At 49.3% G+C, this 24,788-nt stretch overlaps 2 protein-coding genes across 3 annotated transcripts; one reads left to right on the top strand and one right to left on the bottom strand.

Annotated features, from left to right (window-relative positions):
- Positions 1 to 252: 252 nt before the first annotated feature.
- Smim33 (small integral membrane protein 33) lies at positions 253 to 2,382 on the top strand. Its single transcript, XM_048331655.1, has 3 exons — positions 253 to 421; positions 1,255 to 1,269; positions 2,015 to 2,382. The coding sequence occupies exons 1-3, from the start codon at positions 253 to 255 to the stop codon at positions 2,380 to 2,382; spliced, it is 552 nt and encodes a 183-aa protein (XP_048187612.1).
- Positions 2,383 to 5,380: 2,998 nt separating this feature from the next.
- On the bottom strand, positions 5,381 to 12,136 carry Sting1 (stimulator of interferon response cGAMP interactor 1). Of its 2 annotated transcripts, none has more exons than XM_048331224.1 (7): positions 11,834 to 12,136; positions 9,200 to 9,426; positions 8,899 to 9,082; positions 8,587 to 8,695; positions 7,598 to 7,836; positions 7,087 to 7,273; positions 5,381 to 6,105 (listed from the first exon to the last, which is right to left on the bottom strand). In XM_048331224.1, exons 1-7 carry the CDS (start codon positions 11,864 to 11,866, stop codon positions 5,918 to 5,920), a joined length of 1,167 nt encoding a protein of 388 aa, XP_048187181.1. In that variant the 5' UTR covers positions 11,867 to 12,136; the 3' UTR covers positions 5,381 to 5,917. The 2 variants fall into 2 exon arrangements, with proteins under 2 accessions (XP_048187181.1, XP_048187182.1); XM_048331225.1 differs by lacking the exon at positions 11,834 to 12,136 and adding an exon at positions 9,737 to 9,815.
- Positions 12,137 to 24,788: the final 12,652 nt, after the last annotated feature.

The following is a 24,788-nucleotide window of genomic DNA, read 5'->3' as shown; positions in this document are numbered from 1 at the left end:
GACCAACCTGAAGACTGTCTCAAAAAAAAACAAACAATGGGCTAGGGACTTGACTCAAGTGGTGGAATTCCTGCCTCATGAGAAGAGAGGCCCCGAGTTCAAACCTCAGTACTGCAAATAAACAAAAGCCAAAACAAAAGAAATAGTGGGGAGCCGGGCTCCTGAAGTTGGCAAGGCAGGTGGGAAGGAGGAAGATCAAGGTACTCTCAGAGCGAGGGGCGGGCCCGGGGTAGACCAGATGTTCCCGGAAGCATGCGCGCGGGAAAGAGCCGGGAGGGCGTGTGCGGAGGGCGTGTGCGGAGGGCGTGGGCCCCGCAGACGTGGCAGCTCGGAGTAGGGGTGCCAGGGCAGCGAGCACTGCTTTACCCAGCTGCCATCCAGCCTCAAAGGAGCCCTGTGGAAGTCCTGGACGATGCACCAGGTAGAGTCCCTGCTCCCCCCCTTCCTGCCCGGCGAGGGGCCCCATGCCTTTCCAGGCGTGAGTTCCCTTCTCCCCCTGCCCTGGGAGCCCCGGGAGCCCCGGGAGCCCCGGGACCAGCCGCTGCCCCACAGAGCTCCGCCTTGTAAGGGGAAGTGGGCAGCCTTTCCACACCAAAGGGACACGTCGGGGAGATGGGACGGAATGGGGGGACGGAAGGAAATGGGTTGGCCCTGAGAGCCTTTCCTGAACCCCAACTGCCTAACCACAGGGCCGGGGAGGCTGAGGGCGCAGGGTTAGGAGGACGGCCCCATGCAGAAGTGTCTGGGGCAGGAGGGTGGCTAGGAGGGTGGGGGGGCTCAGTAATTCTTAGGGTGGTGTTTATTTGTCTCTGTTCTGTTTTGGTTCATTTTTTGTTTTGATGCCAGTCCTGGGGCTCGAACTCGGGGTCTGGACACTGTCAGTGAGTTTCCCACCCACCCCCATCTCCCTGCCCTCCCTGCTACCACTTGAACCACGGCTCCATTTCTGGGTTTTTTGGTGCTTAGTTGGAGATAAGTCTCCTGGACTTTTTTGCCCAGGCTGGCTTCGGACCTTGATTGTCAGAACTCAGCCTCCTGAGTAGTTAGGAATACAGGTGTGAGCACCGGTGCTTGGCTTGTTTTGATTTTTGGCTTGAACTCAGGGCCTCAAGCTTGCAAACAAACACTGTACCACTTGCACTATGCTCTTGTCCACTTGGGTTTTGTTATTTTCAGTATGGGCTTACACGGAGGCTAAGCTGGCCTGGACAGCGGTCCTGCTCATACTTCCCAGGTAGCTGGGATGACAGGTAGGTCACCATGCCTGGCTTTTTATTAGTTGAGCTGAGGTCTCTTGCACCTTTTTTTTTTTTTAATGTAGGCTGGCCTTGAATCACAGTCCTTCAATCTCTGCCTCCTGAGTAGCGAGGCTTCCTGGTGTAAGCCTCGGGGTTATAACTTTATGGTTTATATGCTTCACTGCGTGCCTCCCGCCTCCACTCAACATGTAGCAGGCTGGAGACAGGGGGTCCGGACCTCTAGCTCTCGTAGAAGAACTCAGGAACCCGGCAGAGGTAGACCAGCAGAGGAATTCCTCTGGCTGGAGTACAGCTAGGAATCTACCCTGGGCATCACCCTACTCCAGGCCCCCCCACATCTTCTCCCCTTTCCCTCAGAGGATGGACAGCAGCTCCCCTTTCCAGGCCTGCTCACTGTCCAGGACGTAGGCTCAGACTGATGCAGCTCTGTGGAGGCCTCTTGCTGGAGGCGTAGGAAGAGAGGCGGCAGGAGGGGACTTTGAGGACAAACTCTATTATGCCAGAGTATACTGAAACCTCATCCTCTGTCCCTTCCTCAATGATGTTTTCTATCTCTGTGTCCATCTTCATTTCTGACGTTTCCTCTCTCTCTCTCTCTCTCTCTCTCTCTCATCCTTCACACTCTGCGGTTCTGTGTACTCTTGTGTTCCTGTCTCTCCCTGGGACTGTCTCTCAGTTTCCTTTTCTCTAATGTTCTTCCTCTGTGTGTACATGCCCCTGCCAACCTTTCCTTCTGCCATTTGTTGCGGTCCAGGCTTCTCCAGCTGTGAATGGCTCACTGGGACAGGAGCCCCAGAAGCAGCTGCCCGAGGTGCTAGGTGGGGTCTGGGAGCCCCCTCCTGAGGACGGGCTGCCGCTGCTCACCGTCATCATCGCTGCCTTCGTCCTGCTGGCGGTCTGTATCGTGGTGGCAGTCCACATCGGGCCAAAGCTGCACCAAGGCCGTGCCACTCTTCCTACAGAGCCACCAGCCTCAAAGGCGAAGGATGGCATCGATCTCATCCACTGGCGGCTCCTGGGCCCCCAGGACACTCAGAAAGAAGTCCAGCAAAGCCCTCCCGTCCCTGGCTCTGACCCTGCACCAGGGCCCAGGCCCAGCATCGGGGAAGACACATATCTGTAGATGCCGAGACTCTGAAAGAACCTTACTTAGCTCAGAACTAGAAATGAGGCAGGGCACCAGGGGCTCACGCCTGTAATCCTTGCTACTCGGGAGACTGAGATCTGAGGATCAGAGTTCAAAGCCAGCCTGGGAAAGCCTGAAGTGGGACTGGGGCTCAAGTGGTACAGTGCTAGCTTTGAGCAAAAGAGTTCAGGGGAAGGGCCCAGGCCTTGAGTTCAAGTCCCAGGACTGGCATTAATAATAATAATAAGCTAGAAATTGGGCTGAAGATTCAAGCACAAGCAAGTTGGAGTATCTGCACCAGAGCTACAGAAGGTCCACCGGGCTCAGCTAGAGCTTCACTTTCAATGTGTGTAGAGAAAACTCTGTTGTGACAGGAAAATAAAAGCTTGACAGTCCTGCCCAGAGACAAGCTACTGTGAACATTCCCAGTCCCCGAGGCCACCTTTAGGATCTTGTTCCCTGTCCTCAGGGAACTCTAGATCCTGAACCTCCTCATGAGTCCCTGTTCTATCCTTGCACCCCTGAGTCTTCTTTCCTTGTGATGTAAAGAGAATGGAGATGTAAAGAGAAAGGGCCAGCCAATAGAGCATGAGAGACTGAGTTCAAGTCCCAGTCTCACAACAAAGAGAAAAGAAAAAGATTCAGCTTGGAAGACTCTACCCTCACACAGGAATGTCAGAAGTCCCATGCCCTGGGTCCTGTAAAGACCAGCCAGGGAGAGCCGAGATGGACAGCCATGCTCTGCCATGGTCTAGACTCTGGGAACTTGGGGAAGGAAGAAATGTCTGTTACCTTTCACCCACTGGAGGGCAGCAGCCCTTTGGCTGACAGAGCCCTGACCTGTTGATAACCTTTCAAGACCTTGGAAACCCCAAGTACCCCAGAATCAGCTGCAGCCTTGAGCTTACTACATCAAGAATACCACACCACACTCCAACCAAGAGCTCCAAGCACAGAGACAGAAGCATTTATTGTTGGAGGATTGGCTTTGAATTGCTTCCTGATTGTCTTGCTTTCCCAGGATATACCACCCACTCTGCATACACAGGCCTGTGAGGAAACACCTAGAATTTACTACAAAACACTTCTCAGGAAGTGACACCATGGCTCCAAGTGGTAGAGCACTAGCCTTTAGTAAAAGAGCTAAAGGACAGTGCCCAGGCCTTGAGTTCAAGCCCCATGACCGACAAAAATAAAAAAATAAATAAAAATAAGAAACATTTCTCAGTTTCAGAATTTTCCAGTTGGTGGAAAACAGGAAAGGTAAAGGAGGTCCCTGGAACTTGTTTGGGGGAAGGGCCCCTTCCCTGTAGGAGGGCCTTAGGGAAAGGCCAGCACAAAGCTGGGCCTCTTGGTGGCTGGCGGGAAGGCACGTCTGTCCCTGGCGCCCTAGAACCTTACCCACGTGTAGTCAAGAACATGTGGATAGATATTTATAAAGGGGGGCTGGGAATATGGCCTCGTGGTAAAGTGCTCTACTCGTATACATGAGGCCCTGAGTTCGATTCCTCAGCACCACAAGTACAGAAAAAGCCGAAAGTGGCGCTGTGGCTCAAGTGGTAGAGTGCTAGCCTTGAGCACAAAGAAGCCAGAAATAGTGCTCAGGCCCTGAGTTCAAGCCCCAGGACTGGCAAAAAAACAAAAAAGACATTTATGAAGGGATTGCTGGTGCTTTACCCTAGGGAACTCCTGAGGACAAGTTAACCCTCAGTCAGTATCCCTCCGAGTCAGGGGGCTGTGAAATAATGGAAGGTGGCCAGGAGCAGAAGCCGAGCTGCAGTTTGCAGAGGCCAGGCTTTCCTTCAAGGACTGGACAGCAGACCAGGTACTGGCAGTGCATGCTTGTAATCCTGATTACTCAGGAGGCTGAAGCCTGAGGATCTCAGTTCAAAGCCAGCACAGGCAGGAAAGTTTGTGAAACTCTTCTCTCCAGTTAACCTTCAAAAAGCCAGAAGTAAAGCTGTGGCTCAAGTGGTAGAGTGCTACCGTGAGCTGAAAAAGCTCAGGAATAGTACCCAGGCCCTGAGTTCAAGCCCAGGACTAGCAGAACAACGACTGGAGAGAAGAAGCTTTCATCTTAATAGCTGCTACTTCTTGTGAGTCAGCTATGTGGCAGACACTGGGCCATCTGTGAGCCTGTGGACACTACGCCATTCACTCTTCACGATAACCTTAGTAGGAAGTGCCATATTATCTCCATTTCACACTTGGGAAGACTGTGGCTTATTGAATCACCCAGACATGTACTAAATGATGGAGGCGTTTGGACCTGGGGCTGACAGACTGCACAGCCTGAGTACCATGCTTATAGTTGAAGGATGAGGCAAGGTGAAGTTGGGGAGGCTCTTGATCTGGGCTAGATTCTGGTGCAAGAATTACGAATACACTAGAGTCCTCAGGTCTTGGGGACAAGATGGCTGGGATAGCTGGGGAGAGAAGAAAATGCTTCCTGCTCAAATCTCATGGCTCTTCCATCTTTAAGGGCAGCTGGTCCCCTCTGGCATGTGTGTTTGTGTGTAGACTTTCTTTAAAATGAGGTTGTAGCTGGGCACCAGTGACTCACACCTGGAATCCTAGCTAATCAGGGAGCTGAGATCTGAGGATCGTGGTTCAAGCCAGCCCAGAGAGAAAAGTCCATGAGACTCCTCTCTACAATGAACCACCAAAAAGTGTGAAGTGGAGCTGTGTTGGGAGTGATGCCAAGAAGAAGGAAGAGGAGCAGGAAGAAGAGGAGGAGGAGGAGGAGGAGGAGGAGGAGGAGGAGGAAAAGGAAGAGGAAGAAGAAAGGAAGGAAAGAAGGAAGGAAGGAAGGAAGGAAGGAAGGAAGGAAGGAAGGAAGGAAGGAAGGGGAAAAGAAGAAGCAGCAGCAGCTCTGGAACAGCACCCAGGCCCTGAGTTTATGTCCCAGGAAGGGCGCCAAAAAACACAACACCACAAAAAATGAACAAACAAAGAAAAAGCAGCTATTCTTTAATGGAGAACCAACAGTACCGCCAGGGGTAAAGGAAAGAGGCTTTAGCAGAAACTTGGAGATTTACTGTGAGGGTCAGCTGACAGGGGAGCCCTCAGTAACACTCAGGAAGGGAGCTGGGGAAATAAATACCCTGCCTACATCTTCCTCCTCCCCTCCGTGCTCTTGCTGGACCTTCCCCTTGAGCCTGAGGACAAAGGGAGTTGTTGATGCCATGCAGATAGGTCGGCCCAAGATAGAGGAGGCCTAGAGAGCCAATGGGACAGGCCCGGCACATCCCTTAAATTTAACTCGCCTTTAGTTTATAAAACACCCTGCATGTCTATATAGTCTTTAAAACCCTTCTGTGGAGGTGGCCTGAGCAGCAATTATAATCCCACATCACAGAGGAGGAGGCTGAGGCTCAGGAAGAATTGACTTGCCCAAGAACATAGGACTTCTCTAGCGATGTCAAGTTCAGTGAAGTGGAAAGAAATAACTTGTGGGAATCCAGATGCTGAAGGAAGCACCCAGTTCACAGTCTTGGGAGTCATGGAGGCTCGGGCGAGATGGCCCTGGGCCTCAGATGAGATCTGTGCGTAGTGGGAGAGGCTGTTCCATGTCACTGATGAGGAGCTTGGGCTCTTGGGACAGCACGGAGTAATGAGGCGCCACTGAGGTCTGGTAGCTGCCCACAGTAACCTCTCTCTCCTGCTGCAGGTGCCGGAGAACCTCCTGGGACAGTGAGAAGCTGTTTCCCTCGGCAGGTTCTGGAACGGGGCATGGGCAGAGTGTTAGGGAATGACAGGAATGATATGCCCTGCCATCGGAACATGCCCTGAGGAATCACTGAGACCTCCTCCCTAGCCCCTTCTCCCCACCCCCTCCACCCCTGGGTCTAGAGTCTCATGGACTCCTAAAGCTAGAAGCAGGTTTTTATTCTGTCTGATTTTTTTGGAGGCAGTGTTGAGGTTGAAACTTAAAACTAGGTAGGCTCCCTACCACTTGAACCCTATTCCTGCCCCTTTTTACTTTCAGGTAGAGTCTCCTATTTTTGCCAGGACCAGTTTCAAACGTTATTCTTTGGTAAAACTGGGATCACAGGCACTGGCCACCATACCCAAATCTTGTTGACCAAGATTTGTTCTTGCTAATATTTTCCCTGAGCTGACCTCAAACCACAATCCTCCCCATTTCCAGAGTCTAATTGTGTAGCCTGGCTTCGAAGTGGTTTTAGAGAGGATGGAAGCCCATTCTCTCACTTTTTTTTTTTTTTTTGCCAGTCCTGGGCCTTGGATTCAGGGCCTGAGCACTGTCCCTGGCTTCTTTGCTCAAGGCTAGCACTCTGCCACTTGAGCCACAGCGCCACTTCTGGCCATTTTCTGTATATGTGGTGCAGGGGAATTGAACCCAGGGCTTCATGTATATGAGGCAAGCACTCTTGCCACTAGGCCATATTCCCAGCCCCCCATTCTCTCACTTTTACAAAGGGATGGAAGCCTGCCAAGTCACATAGCCAAGGAGTAACAGGGCTAAGGCTGCAGACCCGTGTGCTTCCTGCGCCGCTCTGGATTCTCCATGGAAGTTCTACAGCCAAAGACTACCCTCTTAGGGTAACAGGGGACCCCTCTTGGGAGGAAAGGGCAAGGTTTGGTTTCTCTGATGGCTTGGGAAGGTCCGAGCAACGGGGCTAGCACATGTCTTGACCCTCTGGGAGATCCCAGGGCCCCTCTACCCTATCAGCATCTCACCTTGATAGACAATGAGGCGATAGCTGTTCTGAAACTCAGGAGCATCAGCCAAGATGTCTTCGAGTGTCCGGCAGAAGAGTTTGGCCTGCTCGAGCCGATCCTCCCGGCTCAAGCCGGCTCGACCATCTTGGGACATGGCAAACAGAGTCTGCAAGGGTGTGGCGTACTCTAGGACACAAGCACCTGCCTGGAGTTGGTGACAGAAAGACCAGACTAAGCCAGGCAGATAGTCCCGGGCGCCAGGGCCATGGGCCGAGGCTTCCCTCCCTTAGCAGAAATGGATTCCTGGGGCTAATGGCGGTCTCTGCTGTCTGGTCTGCCTTTACCTCTGACATCTCCCCGCCTGAAACCAGGGCCGGGCTGGGATAAACCAGCCTTCCCAGAACCTTCTCAATCTTTGCGCTGCACTTGCTGAAATCACGGTACCCTCAGGCCGGAACTGTCCACTTTCTCACGGTATTGCTGAGCTTCACTTTCCTCCTTTATAGACCCACGTCCCCTGCACACTCACTGGCTGCCCTTTTTCCAGAAGCTCATAGACGCTGTTGGAGTAAACCCGCCCCTTGACGCCGGCGCGGTCGAGGCTCTGCTGGGGCAGCGTATGCAGGAAGCGAATGTTGGGGTCGGCCACACTGAGGTCATCTGGTATCCCACAATCCAGCGGGACCAGGATGTGCAGCCTCTCGCTTCCTGCCCCCTGTAGGATGTTGTTATGGAGCTGATTGTAAGTTTGGATCCGAGCCTGGAGGCCTAGGGTAGGGAAAGTGAAGAAGTCAGCCTTATGAACCTTCCCCCAATCCAGGACCGACACCCGCAGTCACTCACTGTGGGTGCGAGAGAATCAGGGGTGTAGCCCACTTTCGTTATACAGAAGGCTGGAGGGGCAGAGTCCCTGGGGTCCTCCTCACCCCTCCTCCCACCACCCTGTTCTATCTCCCCCTCCCCCCCATTCTAGATTTCTGTGTCAACTCAATCCCTTTCCGTCATAGCCCTCGGGATCTGCGTGGCTGGCAGAGCCCTGGAGGAGACGTTCTCAGCATTATGGGGCACGGAGAGCCCGCCTCCGCTCCACAGTGCTTCCTAGCAGAAGCCCTGGGTTCAGAGAGACGCAGGAGACAGAAACACAGAGCAACAGCCTGGGCTTGCAAGTCAGAGGACTGAGACACACGGGCTCCATGTGATCGAGGCTCCAGACTCTGGATAGACCTGGATTCAAATCCTGCCTTCTCACACTAAGGCATGTAAAATGGAGGCGTCAGCTCTCAGAATCACACTTTCCTTATCTAAAATAGATGATGATTATTAGACAGGCCCATGACGGGCACGGAGTAAACACGAAAACCTTCATGGATAACCTTGGGCAAGTCACCAAAGGGCTTGTGGCTCCATATGGACACAGTTGCTGATTGGGGAGATAAAAGTTTGAAAAATACGAGTTCTAGAAACACAGAAGGCTACGTGTGTAGTTATGTAGAAACGGAGATGCTGAAAGGGACCCACCTGGCAGGATCAGCCTCAGGTACCCTAAGTAGTAGGACCACGCCAGCCCTTGGGCCACGTTCAGGTTCCTTTTTTCAGAGATTGCTGAGACCTCAGCTGGAGTCAGGCTCTGTGGACGGAAAGATGGGCTGGAGCACTTGTACGGAAGACACACCCAAAGCTCTCCCTTGGGGAAGTTTTCCCAGCCTGCAGCTAACTCCCTCCCTAGGACATTATACGCTCCACTCCCAGGACTCTAACCACGTCCTGAGCCCAGACAGGTGACACTAGCCACACCTTCCATGTGCCCAGACCTTTCCCTGCGTATCCTACCTGGAGGCCCAGGAGGATGCTCAACGCCTGGGAGAGGACCAGAATGACAAGCACCCAGCTGAGGGACAGGCCAGTGATGTTTCGGAGGGATGGGTAGAAGTAACAGGACAGCAGCAGCAGGGCTCCGTGGCGAATGGGGCATCCCAAACAGGCCCTTACAGCCTTCCAGTAGCTTCCATGGTACCTGAAGAGGACAGCCCAGCCTCAGCCCGGACTAGCTTCGTCAGGGAAGGTCAGAGTTAGGACTGCAGGGAGTAATACAGGCTGGGTGCCCAGACACCATAGAGACGCAGAGACTTACCTCGAGTGAATGTGACACAGCTCTTCAGCCAGACAGCAAATCCCTTTTAACAGCAGTTCAAACTGTAGGGTGGCTAAGTAGAGTAACAGGCACCGGAGAGTGTGGACTGGGGGCTCCCCCAGCCCCCAAAGAACCAGCAAGCTGGCTGCCAGCAACACCAAAGCTGCCTTCTGGGCCCGCTGACCCCTGGGTCGTGGGATGGATGCATGAAGGCTGGAAGGCGGCATCTGTGGGCACCAAAAGACCCACGGCCATGCTTGGGGTGCCCTCCTGCTTCCCGGGAGGGCATCCCCCTTAGTTTCCCCTTCCCTGGCCACCCACCATGGAGCGGCATCTATCCAGGAGAGGTTTGCTGCCAACAGGGCAGAGCCCCAAGGGGAGCAGAGGCACGGTAAGGAAGGCACTAAGGAGCCCAGATGCAGACCCGGAAGTGTCACCATGCTGCCCAACCCATCCATGTCTGGGAACCCCTGGAGACCAAGCCCCCCTTGTCCTCAGCGCTGCTCTGTTCCCGCTTCCCAGGGCTCCCAACCCTACCTTCCGCCTCCTGATGCACTTCGTTCCTAGAAGATGGCTGATGACAGGCAAAAGCCCGGCCCAACCACTACCAGCAACGATACTCTAAAAATGAAACTGTAAAAGGCTCTACAGCTTCCTCCTCAGCCCTGGCACCTTGCCAGAGGGCTGTGTTAGGTACTCTGCGGAGAAGGGGATTTCCTGTGCCTTGGAGAGGGAGGGAGGGAAAGAGGGAGGGCCCTCCCACTCAGGCCAGACTCTTAGGGTAGGAATAAGGCTTGAGAAAACTCCATTCTGAGCATGGAGCGGGCAGTTCATGTTTGTAATCCTAGTTACTCAGGAGGCTGAAATCTGAGAAGCCAGCCTGGGCAGGAAAGTCCTGCTGACTCTGATCTCCAATAAACGACTCCCCCCAAAAGCCTTTCAGGCCCTGGTTCAGGAAGCTAGAATTCTAGCCCTGTTTTAGAGGTGGGGCCTGATGACCTGGCGCAGATGAACTAAGGCCCTGGCAAGTGAAGTCTGGTGTGGTGGTGGTGGGGGGGGGGTGCTCCAAAGCCCAGCTCTGTGCTTGATTTCACAAAACCCCACGGAGCAATTCCACTTTCATAGGGTGTGTCTAGCTGCGTCAGGAGCGGGGAGGGCCTGGCAAGTCCCTGTAGAGCTGCAGTAGCTCACTCCTGCTCAGGTCTTTGCGGGGACCCTTCCCCACACTGCGAGCGACACAGGAAGAAAACCACACTCACAGATGCCCATGGGTTCCCATAAGTAATGTAGATTCCTGGAAACCATTTCCTAAGACTGGAGGGAATCCCCTACTGTCTCTGTTCCCTATAATTGGCTCACATTAAAAGAAGAAAGAAAGAAGACAAAATACTACCAACAGTGACTCTAGGCAATAGGAATCTGGGTGATTTTTTTTTTTTGCCAGTCCTGGGGCATGGACTCAGGGCCTGAGCACTGTCCCTGGCTTCCTTTTTGCTCAAGGCTAGCACTCTACCTCTTGAGCCACAGCGCCACTTCCAGCTTTTTTTTTAATGTGGTGCTGAAGGCTTCATGTATACGAGGCAAGCACTTTACTACTAGGCCATATTCCCAACTCCGAATCTGGGTGATTTTTATTCTTTTTCCTTTTCCTGAATGGGCTGGTTTCAAATCTCCATCCTCAGCGCTGTCTCCTGAGCACCTAGGACTACAAACCTGAGCTACCAGCAGCCAGCTATAGTCATTTTTCTCTTTTCTTTCTTTTTCTTCCTTCCTTCCTTCCTTTTCTTTTTCTTTTTTTTTCTTTCTCCTTCCTTCTTTCCTCCCTCCCTTCCTTCCTGCCTTCTTCCTTTCCTTTCCTTTTTCTTTCTTGCGGGGAGGGTGCCAATCCTAAGGTTTGAACTCAGAGCCTGGGCACTATCCCTGAGTTTTTTTGCTCATGGATGAGGCTCAACCCCTTGAACCACAGCCCCACTTCTGGCTTTTTGATAGTTAATTGGAGATAAGAGTCTCAGGGACTTTCCTGCCCAGGCTGGCTTCTGATCCTCAGATCTCAGCCTCCTGAAAATATATGCCCAGCTGTCATCATTTTTATAGAGTGCTCTGATTCATTCCCTCCAGAAGTCATCACAAAGTAGAGGGTAGAAACTTAATCTAGATGTAGAGTTGAGAGGTGGGGCCTTTGAGAAAGATTAGGATTAGATAAAGTTATCAGCATGAAGATAGCCATGACTAAATCCTGGTGGCTTTATAAGAAGGAAACAGTGGAGACACAGACAGACAGATAGACAGACAGACTCTCTCTCTCTCTCTCTCTCTCTCTCTCTCTCTCTCTCCTACACTTCTTGCTTCTTGCCACATGATGCCTGGCATTGTCTTGGGACTCTGCCAACAAGAAAACCATCACCATACGAAGCCCTTTGACCTTGAACAGGAATTGGGAGCCAGAATTAACCTGTTTCTGTTTACCCAGCTTGTAGTATTGTGTTATTAGCAACAGAAAACAGACATGATATATGTACTAGAGGTTCGGGTTTCAGAACATTTCCCTGGTGACACAATTTTATCTCTTATAAGGTCAGTGATATAAGTAGGGATCTGGAGAGAAAGGCAGACAATTTGGGCTGGGACCCAGACCTGGGAAGAATCATGCCACTCCTTGTATGACATCCCTCAGTCAGACTAGTTGCACTGACAGGCAGGGAATTGGCAACTTCTCCTGACTGGCCTCTGGTCATCTGAGGAGGAAGCCAAAGGCTGTGGAAGGGAGTGCAGCCCCCATCGTAGGCTGCCAAGCTTCCAGACTCTACTTTCAGGCCAATGTTCTGGTAGTTTCTTCTTCTTCCCATATGCCACAGAAGTGCGGATCTGGGCAGTCTCTTGTTTCTATTTCAGGCTCTGTTATAGCTCCCACAATTCTTCTCTGAAATTTGTCATCTGTGTTCCTGGAAAAGAAAGAAATTTCCATGCACCGGTTCAGAGAACACTGGCCCTGGACAGGATATAAAGAGCTACTTTCTTGTCCACCCAACCCTAGTGACTGTGTGTGTGTGTGTGTGTGTGTGTGTGTGTGTGTGTGTGTGTGTTGATACTGAGGCTTGAACTCAGGAACTTGTGTCTGGTTTTTTCACTCAAGGCTGGTGCTCTACTACTTGAGCCATACGTCCACTTTTTGCTGGTTAATTGGAGATGGGAGTCTCATGGACTTTTTTTTCTAAATTGGCTTTGAATCTTAATCCTTAGATCTCAGTCTCTTGGGTAGCTAGGATTATAAAGATGCGCTACTGGCATCATGCCCCAGGAACTTTTATTCTTGCTAGAATATGGACATTGGGAAGAGTTTAATACCAGTTGATCATTATAGACCTGGGAATCAATCTGGCTCCTATGTATCATAGCTGTGTGGTGCTGGCCTAGTTATTCAAGTGTGTGTTTGTGCGCGCGTGCGTGCACACACACGTGTGCATGCACCAGTATTGGAGCTTGAACTCACAGCTTGTGCACTGCCCTGTCCCTTAGCATTTTTGCTCAGGACTAGCATTCTACAACTTGAGCCACAGCTCCACTTCCAGCTTTTTAGTTGGTTAATTGGAAATAAGAGTCTCATGGACTTTTCTGCCAGAGTAGGCTTTGAACCTCGATCCTCAGTTCTCAGCCTCTTGAGTAACTAGGATTTCAGGCGTGTGCCAGGAAGCCTGCTAATATTCAACTTCTTTGACTGCTAGTTTCTCGCACTTAAAGTGGGGATAGTGATACCTGTTAGCTCATAGGTATGTCATGAGAGGAGAAAGCAGCTATGTAGATGTAGATGTAGACCTTATTTGTAAATGCTCAGGAATTGCTAACTCTAATCATCAACATCACCACTGACATCACACTCATGGAGTTGCCAGCCCTTAACAACTTGACTCTGCCTTGAGCTCAAGAAATTTCTACATATACAGAGATTTATTTTTGGCCAGTCCTGGGGCTTTAACTCAGGGCGTGGGCACTGTCCCCGAGCTTCTTCTGCTCAAGGCTAGCACTCTGCTACTACTCCACTACAGCACCACTTCCAGGCTTTTTCTGTTTATGTGGTACTGAGGAATCAAATCCCGGGCTTCCTGCGTGCGAGGCAAGCACTCTACCCCAAGCCACACTCCAGCCCTTTTAGAGCTTTGATGTTGTATTGGAGGTGGCTTCTGGCTCTAACACTGGCAGTGCTCTGTTATGCACAGGCCTTATCATGGAACTCCATGAGGTTTCTCCAGACAGCAGCCATGATGGGTGATGATACATGCCCAGGGATGGCATGACTAGCACAGGAAAGCCCGCTGGCTGAGCTACAGTATCTTCTGGAAGTGAATAATGGTTCCCATCCTCTAAGAAGGAAGACCCAGCAAGGTGTAGATATTTTGGAAACGGCTCACTGAGATATGTCATACACTATGCAACTCACAATTAATTCATTTCCATCTTTTCCCAAATAGTTGTGAGGGAGTTCCTTGGGCCCCTAGAATACAGGACAGATAAGAAAGAGCGGCAGGGCTGGGAATGTGCTTAGCGATAGAACGCTTGCCTAGCATGCCTGAAGCCCTGGGTTCAATTCCTCAGCACCACATAAGCAGAAAAAGCCAGAAGTGGCTCTGTGACTCAAGTGGTAAGAGCGCTAGCTAGCCTTGTGCAAAAAGAGGCCAGGGATAGTGCTCAGGTCCTGAGTTCAAGCCCCAGGATGGGCACAAAAAAAGGAAGGAAAAGGAAGGAAGGAAGGAAAAAGAAGGAAGGAATGAAGGAAGGAAGGAGGGAAGGAAGGAAGGAAGGAAAGAAGGAAGGAAAGAAGGAAGGAAGGAAGGAAGGGCGAGCCACAAAGGCCTACATGTTTGTACAACCCTGGATAGATGAGTTGCCTGACTCCTGCAATCCTGATTTGTTCCCCTGGTGGGTCTCCAAGCCCCAACAGAAACCTCTTCCTCCTTTCCCCTTCTCCATTCTTCATTCATTCTTGCGATCCTAAAGGAGAGGGCTTTCTGTGCGTCAGACATGGTACTAGGCTCTGCCTTATAGCCATGAACTAGAATAGTTGTCCCTGAATTAGTCTAACTGGCCACCAGGTGGCACTAGCACAAGTCACACGGCCTCCACAGGCCTGAGGAGGGATGGACTGAGACGGGAACCGGGAATGGCTTTTTAGGTTTTTTTTTTTTTTCCCACTTGATAATGCCACTCTACCACTTGAGTCTCAGAGATGCCTCCTCTCTACCCACCCCTTCTACCCCTCGCTACCCCTGCTCGCTCTTTAGGGGAAAAGACTGAAATGACTTAAATCTGTTCCTATATCTGGGACCTAAGATTAGAGATTAGTGGGTTGGGATGAAAGGGCTTAAGCAATGCCCCTTTCAGACAAGAGTTCAACCAGCAAAGGCAGCAGTGTGTTGCTGGGGCTCAAGTGATAGAGCATCACCCTCGATGGGGAAAAGCCAAGCAAAAGTGTGAGTTCAAACCCCATAGGAGAAGTAGAGGAAGATGGATTGAGAGAAGTAAGGAAGGCAATGAAATGAAGTTTTCTCCTGCCCTTTCCCCACACCAAAATTCAGACCTGGTGTAGCTCAAAGGCTTGGGGGAGGACTCTCCCTCCCTCCCTGATGAGCAGGAAATGCTCTTCTTTGGGGAGGGGAATGGGAGAGGAGCGGAAGAGGAGATTTTCATGCATTCAATACTCAACAGGTACTTACTGAGCCCCCTCTCTATTCAGGCACCTGAGCCTGATTGAACAAGGCAGACCCATCTGGTACTTGCATTTTGGTGGGGAGTAAGGTATCAGGAGAGCAAGTGGAGGATAGTCTCAAATTTTTTTTTCTTTCCTTTTGTTTTTTTTTTGGGGGGGGGTACAGGGGCTTGAACTCAGGGCCTGGGCATTGTCCATGAGCATTTTTGCTCAAGGTTAGTGATCTACCACTTGAGTCACAACTCCACTTCCAGTTTTGTTTTGTTTAGTAATTTATGGGAGATAAGAGCCTCATGAACCTTCTTGGTCGGCTGGCTTTGAACCTTGATCCTCAGATCTCAGCCTCCACAGTAGCTAGGATTACAGGCATGAGTCACCAGCACTGGGCAAGAATGACCTTTAGGGGCTGGGGATATGGCCTAGTGGCAAGAACGTTTGTCTCTTATACTTGAAGCCCTGGGTTCGATTCTCCAGCACCACATATACAGAAAATGGCCAGAAGTGGCGCTGTGGCTCAAGTGACAGAGTGCTAGCCTTGAGCAAAGAGAAGCCAGGGACAGTGCTCAGGCCCTGAGTCCAAGGCCCAGGACTGGCAAAAAAAAAAAAAAAAAAATAGAATGACCTTTAAATTCAATGTGAAGGAAACAAAGAAAGGAGTCATTTTTCAGAAAAAGGGAACTTGTATACAGGAAGAATGCCCTGGTGTATAGGGATTTTTCTTTTTCTTTGTGGTGCTGGGTTTGAACTTGAGGTCTTAAATTCTACCACTTAAGCCTCCCCGACCCTTTCTACTTTAGGTTTTTTGCGGATAGAGCCTCACACTTTTGCTATGCTCAGCTCAGACTATAATCTTGATACATCTGCCTCCTTCATATCTGGTTTTACACGTATGTACCACTGAGCCAGGCCTAGAAACCCTGTAATTCTTGAGAAGCAGCCCCCCCCCCCACCCCATGGAGGCCCTCCTAAAACAGAGTCTGTTCCTAGGGATTCTGATGCGATGGGGCTGGGCTGGGTACTTGGAATCCATATATTTAACAAGCTCTACCAGGAGTTTTGGTAGTGATAGGACATCTAAGGTATTCTGGGAGATGGTAAAGGCTGGTAGGTCAGATACAGGACTTTTATTATGTAAACCAAAAGAAAACCACTGAAAGCCAACCAAACCTGCAATCCTAGCTACCGAGGAGGCTGAGATCTGAGGATCAAGGTTTGAAGCCAGCCCAGACAGGAAAGTCTGTGAGATTCTTATCTCCAATTAACCACCAAAAATCCTAAGTGGAGCTATGTTGTGGTAGAGCACTAAATTTGAGCAAAAAGTTCAGGGACAGTGGTCAAGCCCTGAGTTCAAACCCCAGGACTGGTCAATGCAAACACACACACACACACACACACACACGCACACACACCAAGAGTTTAGTCCTGGGAACAACAGAATCTTTAGCGATCCCTCAGCCAGTTGTAGGGTAGAAAAATAGATTGAATGGGTCTGGTGTGGTCTTTCCACTGAAATGGATATTAGCAGGAAGTAGGGAAAAGGAAGTTGGGACAGAGAAAAGTAATATACCTGGAGGTGGGGAATCCACTGGACCCCCAGAGCCCTGTAGTACCCTGGACTTGGACTTGAGACGTAAGGGTGCGAGGACTTAGAACGTGGTACACGTCACAGGAGTGTGAGGAGGGCAGGGAGGACTGGGCTAGGAAGTCTGAGGGACAGGTCAGGGTGAAGGAGGCTGCTGGCAAAGGTCACAGGCTAGAAAGGAAGGGAAGGTACTGTAGGGTTCTTGGTGATGCCATCCATTCAGGACCCTAGGTCAGGAGGTGCTGCATTTGGGGGCATACTGAGTCCGCAAAGTAGATCCAGGCCAGGTGCACATCGTCCACCTCCTCCCCACCTCCCCGGCCCCTGGGGGACCAGCCCGGGCGACTCCCTTTCCCAGCGTGCCTTCTGGCGGTGACCTTATTGGGCTCGGGTGCTACCGCGATGCCTCCGCTAGATGGCGCTGCGCTCTCCCCCCCAATTTAGGAATGAATGCTGACCGCCTGGGGCTGGGGCCACTCTAGGGTTTATTCTGTCTAGAATATTCTCAGAGCTCTCCCTCATCTGCCCACACCCACCCTCGGAGAGTATAGGATCCAGGGAATTGACTCCAGGATCAATCAACTCCTAGCTGTAACTTCACCTTGAAGAAATAATACTACCATAAGCCAGGTTTTCTTATAGTTAGATGGAATAAACAAGAGGTCTTTTTCTTTGTTGGTGTTTTCTTTTTGTCTTGTTTGTTCCTTTATCTGTCTTGGGGGGTTGGGGTCAGAAATGGAGGGACAAAAGGTGAAAATGCAGCAGTGGTAATCATTACACACCAAGGAAGCTGAAAATGAACTAAGCCAACAAACAAACATAAGAAGCCCGGGTGGCTCTCACCTGTAATCCTAGCTACTCAAGAGGCTGGAATCTGAATAAGCCAGCCTGGCCAGAAAGGGATTCTTACCTCCAATTAAACTACCCAAGAACTGAGTGGTGCTGTGGCTCAAGTGGTAGAGCCTTGAGCAGCCTTGAGCACAAAGAGGCCCAGGGACAGAGGCCACGCCCTGAGTTCAAGCACCAGGACTGACAAAAACAAACAAATGAAAATGAACTGTACAACTTGTGGGTGGGAACTGGAGGGAAAAACTGGAAAAGAGCTAGGGGAGGGTGACGCTGTCCAAAAAGAATTGAACTCATTGCCTGACTTACAAAGTTTAAGCTCTCTGTATGCCACCTTTGTGATAACAATTTAAAAAAATGTAAAACTTAGAAATAATTCTAACTAGTTCATAAGGTGACTGGAGGGCTAATAGAAGCAACCTTTTTTGATATGAAGAAAGTTGTTGCTAAATACCAGCTATTTATTTAGAAACAGGGTTTTGTTGTGTCGCCCAGATTAGTAACTGAAACTATAGGCACACGGTAACTCAATCTTTTAGAATAACAAACTCCAATAGCCTTGCTCTTACGGCTTAGTCCAAACTTTTTCATCTCTTCTCCCACATCCTTTGTTGTTGTTGTTGTTTTTGGGGTTTTTTTTTTGGCCAGTCCTGGGGCTTGGACTCAGGGCCTGAGCACTGTCCCTGGCTTCTTTTTGCTCAAGGCTAGCACTCTGCCACTTGAGCCACAGCGCCACTTCTGGCCGTTTTCTGTATATGTGGTGCTGGGGAATTGAACCCAGGGCCTCATGTATACAAGGCAAGCACTCTTGCCACTAGGCCATATCCCCAGCTCCCCTTTGTTGGTCTTATCATGGACTGGAATGTACTTTGACCTAAGTACCTTTCTTCTTTTCCTTTGGTATTGAAGTTTGAACACAGAACCCTAGAGATTAGTCATATTTTCTCTGGCTTGAGCCAGATTCCCCAGCCCAAAAGTTTTATATTCTAGCCTTTCCTACTTGCGCAAACCTTCCTTCCGTCCTTTCTTTTTTTTTTTTTTTGGCCAGTCCTGGGGCTTGGACTCTGGGCCTGAGCACTGTCCCTGGCTTCTTTTTGCTCAAGACCAACACTCTGCCACTTGAGCCACAGCGCCACTTCTGGCCATTTTCTGTATATGTGGTGCTGGGGAATCGAACCCAGGGCCTCATGTATATGAGGCAGGCACTCTTGCCACTAGGCCATATCCCCAGCCCTCTTTTTTTTTTTTTTTTTTTTTTTTGCAGTCCTTGGGCTTGAACTCGGGCTGAGCACTGTCTCTGAGCTTCTTTTGCTCAAGGCTAACATTCTGCCACTTGAGCCACAGTGCCACTTCTGGCTTTTTCTGTTTATGTGGTGCTGGGGAATCAAACCCAGGGCTTCATGCATGCTTATGCAAGCACTCTACCACTAAGACACACACACACACACACACACAGAGCTGGGTTCACCACCTGAACAGAAGACAATAGAAGGGGGAGGGCAGAGGAAAGGGGTGGGAAGAGGACAATAGGAGAATAACTGCTGGAGGAGCTGGCATCTCTAGGGGAGGTAGTTCAGGCTCCCGTTGTGCCAGAAAGCACCAAACAGCCAAAGCTGGTGGAAAAGGATCCCTTGTCTTTGAGATTCATTTGCATGAGAAAAAGGAAACATCAATTATCTACATCAAAAAGGAGAAGGGGTCTCCCAGCCCCCATTAGGACTGCCAGATCACAGCCCAGCTCTCCAGATTGTCAAATGCATGACTGAGAATGCCAAGCATCACATGGGAATAGAGGAAACGTTCCCTCCTTTTTAGGGCAGTTGCTTTTCCTTTGACATAAACTTACAAAAGGCACTTGGTACACACAAGTTAAGCCCAACACAGGCGGCTCACAATTGTCATCTTAGCTACTCAGGAGGCTGATATCTGAGGATTACTGAGTCTGTGAGACTCTTTTCCAGTTAACTGCTAATAAGCCCAAAGTGGAGCTGTTGCTTGAGTAAAAAGGCTTAAGAGACAGCATCCAGGTCTGAGTTCAAGCCCCAGAATATGCAAAGGCCATTAACCTGTTTCTCTCCAAGTTTTCCCCAAATTTCCCAATTGAAGAGGGGTTTCCCCTCTTCATTTCAGGATTAATACATGCTCATTTACAAATGAATTAGAACTACAGATAAGTAGCAAGAATATTTTACATAATAAGCTTGGGCTCTGCATAGGATACATGCCTATAATCCCAACTCTCAGGAGGTGGAGTTAGGAAGAACAGGAGTTTGATGTCAACCTGGGATACATAGTAATCTGGTCAGCCTAGGCTACAAAGTTTGACCTTCTTTCAAAATAAATAAATGAGTAAGCAAGTAAATAAGTTTCTATCTCTTTCCTTGCAAAATTTGACAGTTAAATAAAACACACTGAATATTTGCTCATGCTGTTAAAACCTACTGCTGCAGAGTAATGGCTACAGACTGTTGTGCTGGAGATGCAGAGACCCATCCTCCCATCTTAGACATAGAGGTTGCTTCTGCTTATAAAGTAACATTAACAGGACTATCCTGATAACAAAATCCTTGACAGGCTCTTTTGTTACTTCAGGATACATTTCGAGATGTGAATTTGCTGGAGAAAAGAGAGCATACTTGACTATGTTGCCAAAATACAAATTGGCCTCTTGGGGTAGCAAAAGGAAAAGAAGTTAGCCTGAGGTGCTATTCCTAGGGAGACCTGGGATAGAAAACTAGAATAGCTGGACGCCAGTGGCTCACCCCTGTAATCCTAGCTACTCAGGAGGCCGAGATCTGAGGATTGTGGTTCAAAACCAGCTCAGGCAGAAAAGTCCATGAGAGTCTTAATAGACTCCAATTAACTACCAGAAAACTGAAAGTAGTGCTGTGACTCAAAGTGGTATAGCACTAGCCTTGAGCAAAAAAGCTCGGGGACAGTGCCCAATCCCTGAGTTCAAGCCCTAAAACAAACAAAAACAACTAGGAAGTAGTGCCAGGAGCTGGTGGCTCATGCCTGTAATCCTAGCTACAGGAGGCTGAGATCTGAGTATCACCATTCAAAACCATCCCAGGCGGGAAAGTCCATTTGTTGTCTCCATTTAACCACTAGAAAACTAGAATTGGAAGTTGAGCTGTGACTTGAAGTGACAGAGCACTAACTAGCCTTGAGCAGAAAAGGTCAAGGACAACATCCAGGACCTGATTTAAACCCCACAACTGACAAAAAAAAAAAAAAAAAAGAAACCAAAAAATGAAACCAAAAGGATGTTAGGTGTCAATGGCTTATACTTGTAGTTCTAGCTGTTTAGGAGGCTGATATCAAAGGACTGAGGTTCAAAGTCAACCTGGTCAGGAAAGCTCTTGAGACTCCTATCTTTAATTAGTCACCAAAAAACCAGAAGTGGAGCTGTGCTCAAGGCTAGAGGTTTGAGTACTAGCCTTGAGCAAAAAAGCTCAGAGACAGTGTCCAGGCTCTGAGTTCAAGCCCCAGCATCATGGTTAAAATCTAACCATGGGTTTAGTCACTCTCTCCAGTTTTGGCATGATGTCTCCACCATCCACGGTGTCCTGATGCATGCACGCTAGTCCTGGGGCTTGAACTCAGGGCCTGAGTGCTGTCCCTGAGCTTCTTTTGCTCAAGTCTAGCACTCTACCACTTGAGCCACAGCTCCACCTCCTTTAGTAGTTGATTGGAGATGAGAGTATCACATTTTCGGCTTGGAACTGAGATCCTCAGATCTCAGATTCCTGAGTAGCTAGGATTATACCCCTGAGCCTCTGGTGCCTGGCCTCTGAGGGATTTTTTTTTTTTTTAGCAGAACAGAAAAATGTTCATTATGGGGGAGTGAGGAGTAAGATAATTTCCATTGGGATCAACGGTGCTCAACTGATGCCCAGAACAATTTCACTCTTTGGGCACTCAGTTGAAAGCATTGATGAAAGCACTTATGTGCTTATGTAATGTAATTCTCACCAAGGTCTGCAGAGGTAGGTATTATCTTTATTTCTAATTTATGGATAAGAAAACTGAGGCACAGAGGAGCTAAGTGATTTGAACAAAGCCAAATAGCTAGCAAATAATGGCATTGTAGCTCTAAGAAAGCTCTTTTTTCCAGGAGTGGGAACAAGAGTTTTTCTTTTCTTTTTCCCTCCCTCCCTCCGTTTCTCTCTCTCTCTTTCTTTTTGTCAGTCCTGGGGCTTGAACTCAGTGCCTGAGCACTGCCCCTGAGCTTCTTTTGTTCTACCACTTGGGCCACAGCGCCACTTCTGGCTTTTTCTGTTTATGTGGTACTGAGGAATCGAACCCAGGGCTAAGCAAGCACTCTACCACTAAGTCCCATTCCCAGCCTTTCTTTTCTTTTTGTCTTCGCTGTTTAATCTGTCTTTGAGGGGAGTAAGGAGTTATAGAAATGAAGAGACAAAGGGTGAACAAATGCAGCAGTGGTACTCACTGGACACTGTTGAAAATGAACTATAAAATTTGTGGGCAGGGATGGGAGGGAAACACTGGGAGAGAGCAAAGGAAGACGTGACATTGTCCAAAAAGAAATGTACTGATTACCTGACTTATGAAATGGTAACCTCTCTGTATATTACCTTTATAACAATAAACTTTTTTTTTTTAAGACAATGAACTATCCAACTTGTGGGCAGGGATGGGAGGAAAAAACTGGGAAAGAGTGAAGGGAGGGATGACATTGTCCAAAAAGAAATGCACTCATGACCTAAGTTATGAAACCCCTCTGTACATCACCATAATAACAATAATAACAACATTTTTTAAGAATGAGGTCTCTGTTTTTGCTTTTTTGCCAGTCCTGGGACTTGAACTCAGGGCCTGGGCTCTGTCCCTGAGCTTCTTTTTTGCTCAAGGATAGCACTCTGCCACTTGAGCCACTGTGCTACTTCCATCTTTTTCTGTTTATGTGGTACTGAGGAATCGAACCCAGGGCTTCATGCATGCAAGGCAAGCACTCTACCACTAAGCCACATTCCCAGCCCTGATGACTCTTTTTTTCCAGCCTGAGCTCCACTGGATGTGTTGCCTGGCCATGGCCAGGCACTAACCTGGGGGGCTAGGAGGTATTGACTGAACCCTTTCTCAGCACTGCTAACCTTTGATCTTTCGGTGGGTTGGCCACCATGAAGATGGAAGGCTGGCTGGACCGGGAGAGTTTGGGAAAGTCATCCTTTTGTAACAAGGTTGCCATGAATAACTGGAGAGACAATGATTGATGATGGGGAGTACGGAAAAAATCCCAGTGGGTGGCTTGAAGTGAGGTGAAACAGAAGCCCTTCCTGGGAGGCTGGGGGAAGCTGAGAAGCCAGCACTGGAGAGAGTGCAGTTTAGAAGAATAGGTGGCCCGGAGCGGATATGCAGATGAGCAAGCAGCCCCAGCACAGGCTGTTTTCCTCGGAGCAGTTAAAGACCTTCCGTAGCCTTCTCTTTCCTAATTGCATCTCCATCCCCAAACCGTTAGGATGTATTTGGCACCTCAATAAATCCCATTACTGTCTTGGGTTAGTAAGTGCTCCCTAATGGAGGAGGGGACATTGTTATGCAATACTCCGCAGTTTTCCGAGGTACAGTTCCATTCCCCCCCCCCCAACCCCACCCTGCCAATCAAAAGAGACTTGAAGCCTGGGAATGTGAGAGCTCTCCACAAGCCTTTAAAGGATCCCCCTAGCCTAGCAAGGAAGGCCTTTGTGATGATTATTAAGCCCCAAGCAGAGATCCTTCTCAAATTTGCAACCCCCACCCCCACCTGTTTCTTCTTTTGACAGGGTCAATAGTTCCCCCGGGGTCATAGCTTATGAAGTGCAAACACCCTGGTGAAAATAAGCAAAGTCTCTTGACCAAATCGAGACCAGGTGAGAATGTCCTCCTCCCCTCTCCCCCGGCCCCAACTGACCAGCAAATAACAACTGGTCTGCAGAGGTTCAGGGCAGAGAAAAAGTGGGAGGTAGAATGCACCTATCTTGAAATCAAGAAGTCCTGAATTCAAACCCCAACACGGTAAGACAAGCTTGAGTACTGGGAGTCAAACCCCAGTACCAGGGGGTAAAACGTGTGAGGTCCTCCCCATACTATAGTCCTTTCTACCCTAGAGACTCTAAGAGTGCCAGAGCCATAGGAGGAGTGGGGCCGGGGAGGGAGCCCAGGACGTCGTTTATGCTAGCAAGTGCTCCACCACGAAGTAGATAAAGGGAACCCTCCAGGCTAAGGCACTTGCCAGCACCCATTGACCTCAACGTGGCCTGGTGGGCTGTTGCTGGAATATGGGGTTGGAGCAGACTGAATCAATAACAGTATTAAAAAAATAATAGCACAAAAGGGTAATGCCATGATTTCTGCAAAACTACAAAGGAATTGCCCACCTGATCAGAAGTTGATGTCAGCCGCCTGGCCTTTTGTATATCTGATTAATGCCTTTTTTATTTTTTTTGGCCAGTCCTGGGCCTTGGACTCAGGGCCTGAGCACTGTCCCTGGCTTCTTCTTCTTCTTTTTTTTCTTGCCAGTCCTGGGGGCTTGGACTCAGGGCCTGAGCACTGTCCCTGGCTTCTTTTTGCTCAAGGTTAGCACTTTGCCACTTGAGCCACAGCACCACTTCTGGCCATTTTCTATATATGTGGTGTTGAGGACTTGAACTCAGTGCTTCATGTATAGGAGGAAAACACTCTTGCCACTAGACCATATTCCCAGCCCACATATAGCCTTTTATATTTAATCCCATAATTGTATGAAAATGATGGCATTAATCCTGTTTTACTAATTATAAAAATACAATGAGGGCTGGGAATGTGACTTAGTGGTGGAGTGCTTCCCTAGCATGCATGAAGCCCTGGGTTCAGTTCCTCAGTACCACATAAACAGAAAAAGCTGGAAGTGGTGCTGTGGCTCACATGGTAGAGCTATAACCTTGAGCATAAAGAGGCTTAGGGTCAGTATCTAGGCCCTGAGTTCAAGCCCACAACTGCCAAAAACAAAAAAGTATATTAAAAAATATGAGATGTAGAGTGCTTGCTTAGCAGGTATGAAGCCCTGAATCCCATTCTTCAAGCCCCAGGAGTGGCCAAAAAAAAAAAAAAAAAAAATACAAGGAGCCTGGTGTTGGTGGCTCAGGCTTAGAAGCCTAGTTCCTTAGGAGACTGAGAAACGAGGATTGTGGTTCAAAGCTAGCCCAGGAACAAAAGTTCGTGAAACTACCAGAAAACCAGAAGTGGAACTGTGGCACAAGCAGTAGTTCCTAGCCTTAGCATTAAAGCCTAGGGGCTGAGTTCAAGGCCTGGGCCCTGAGTTCAAGCCTGATAATTAGCACAAAACAATTTAAAAAAAAAACAAGTTAGAAGAAAACTATATTCAAGAAGTCAAATAATTTAGCTGGGTATAGGGGTACATGACTGCAATGCACTTGGGAGCTGAGGCAGGAGAATCTCAAGTTTGAGTTAGCCTGGGT

The sequence above is a fragment of the Perognathus longimembris genome, chromosome 22 (assembly GCF_023159225.1).
Source record: "Perognathus longimembris pacificus isolate PPM17 chromosome 22, ASM2315922v1, whole genome shotgun sequence".
Lineage (NCBI taxonomy): Eukaryota > Metazoa > Chordata > Mammalia > Rodentia > Heteromyidae > Perognathus > Perognathus longimembris.
Note: the sequence above shows the minus strand (reverse complement) of the source record. Positions and strands in the feature narration are given on the sequence as shown.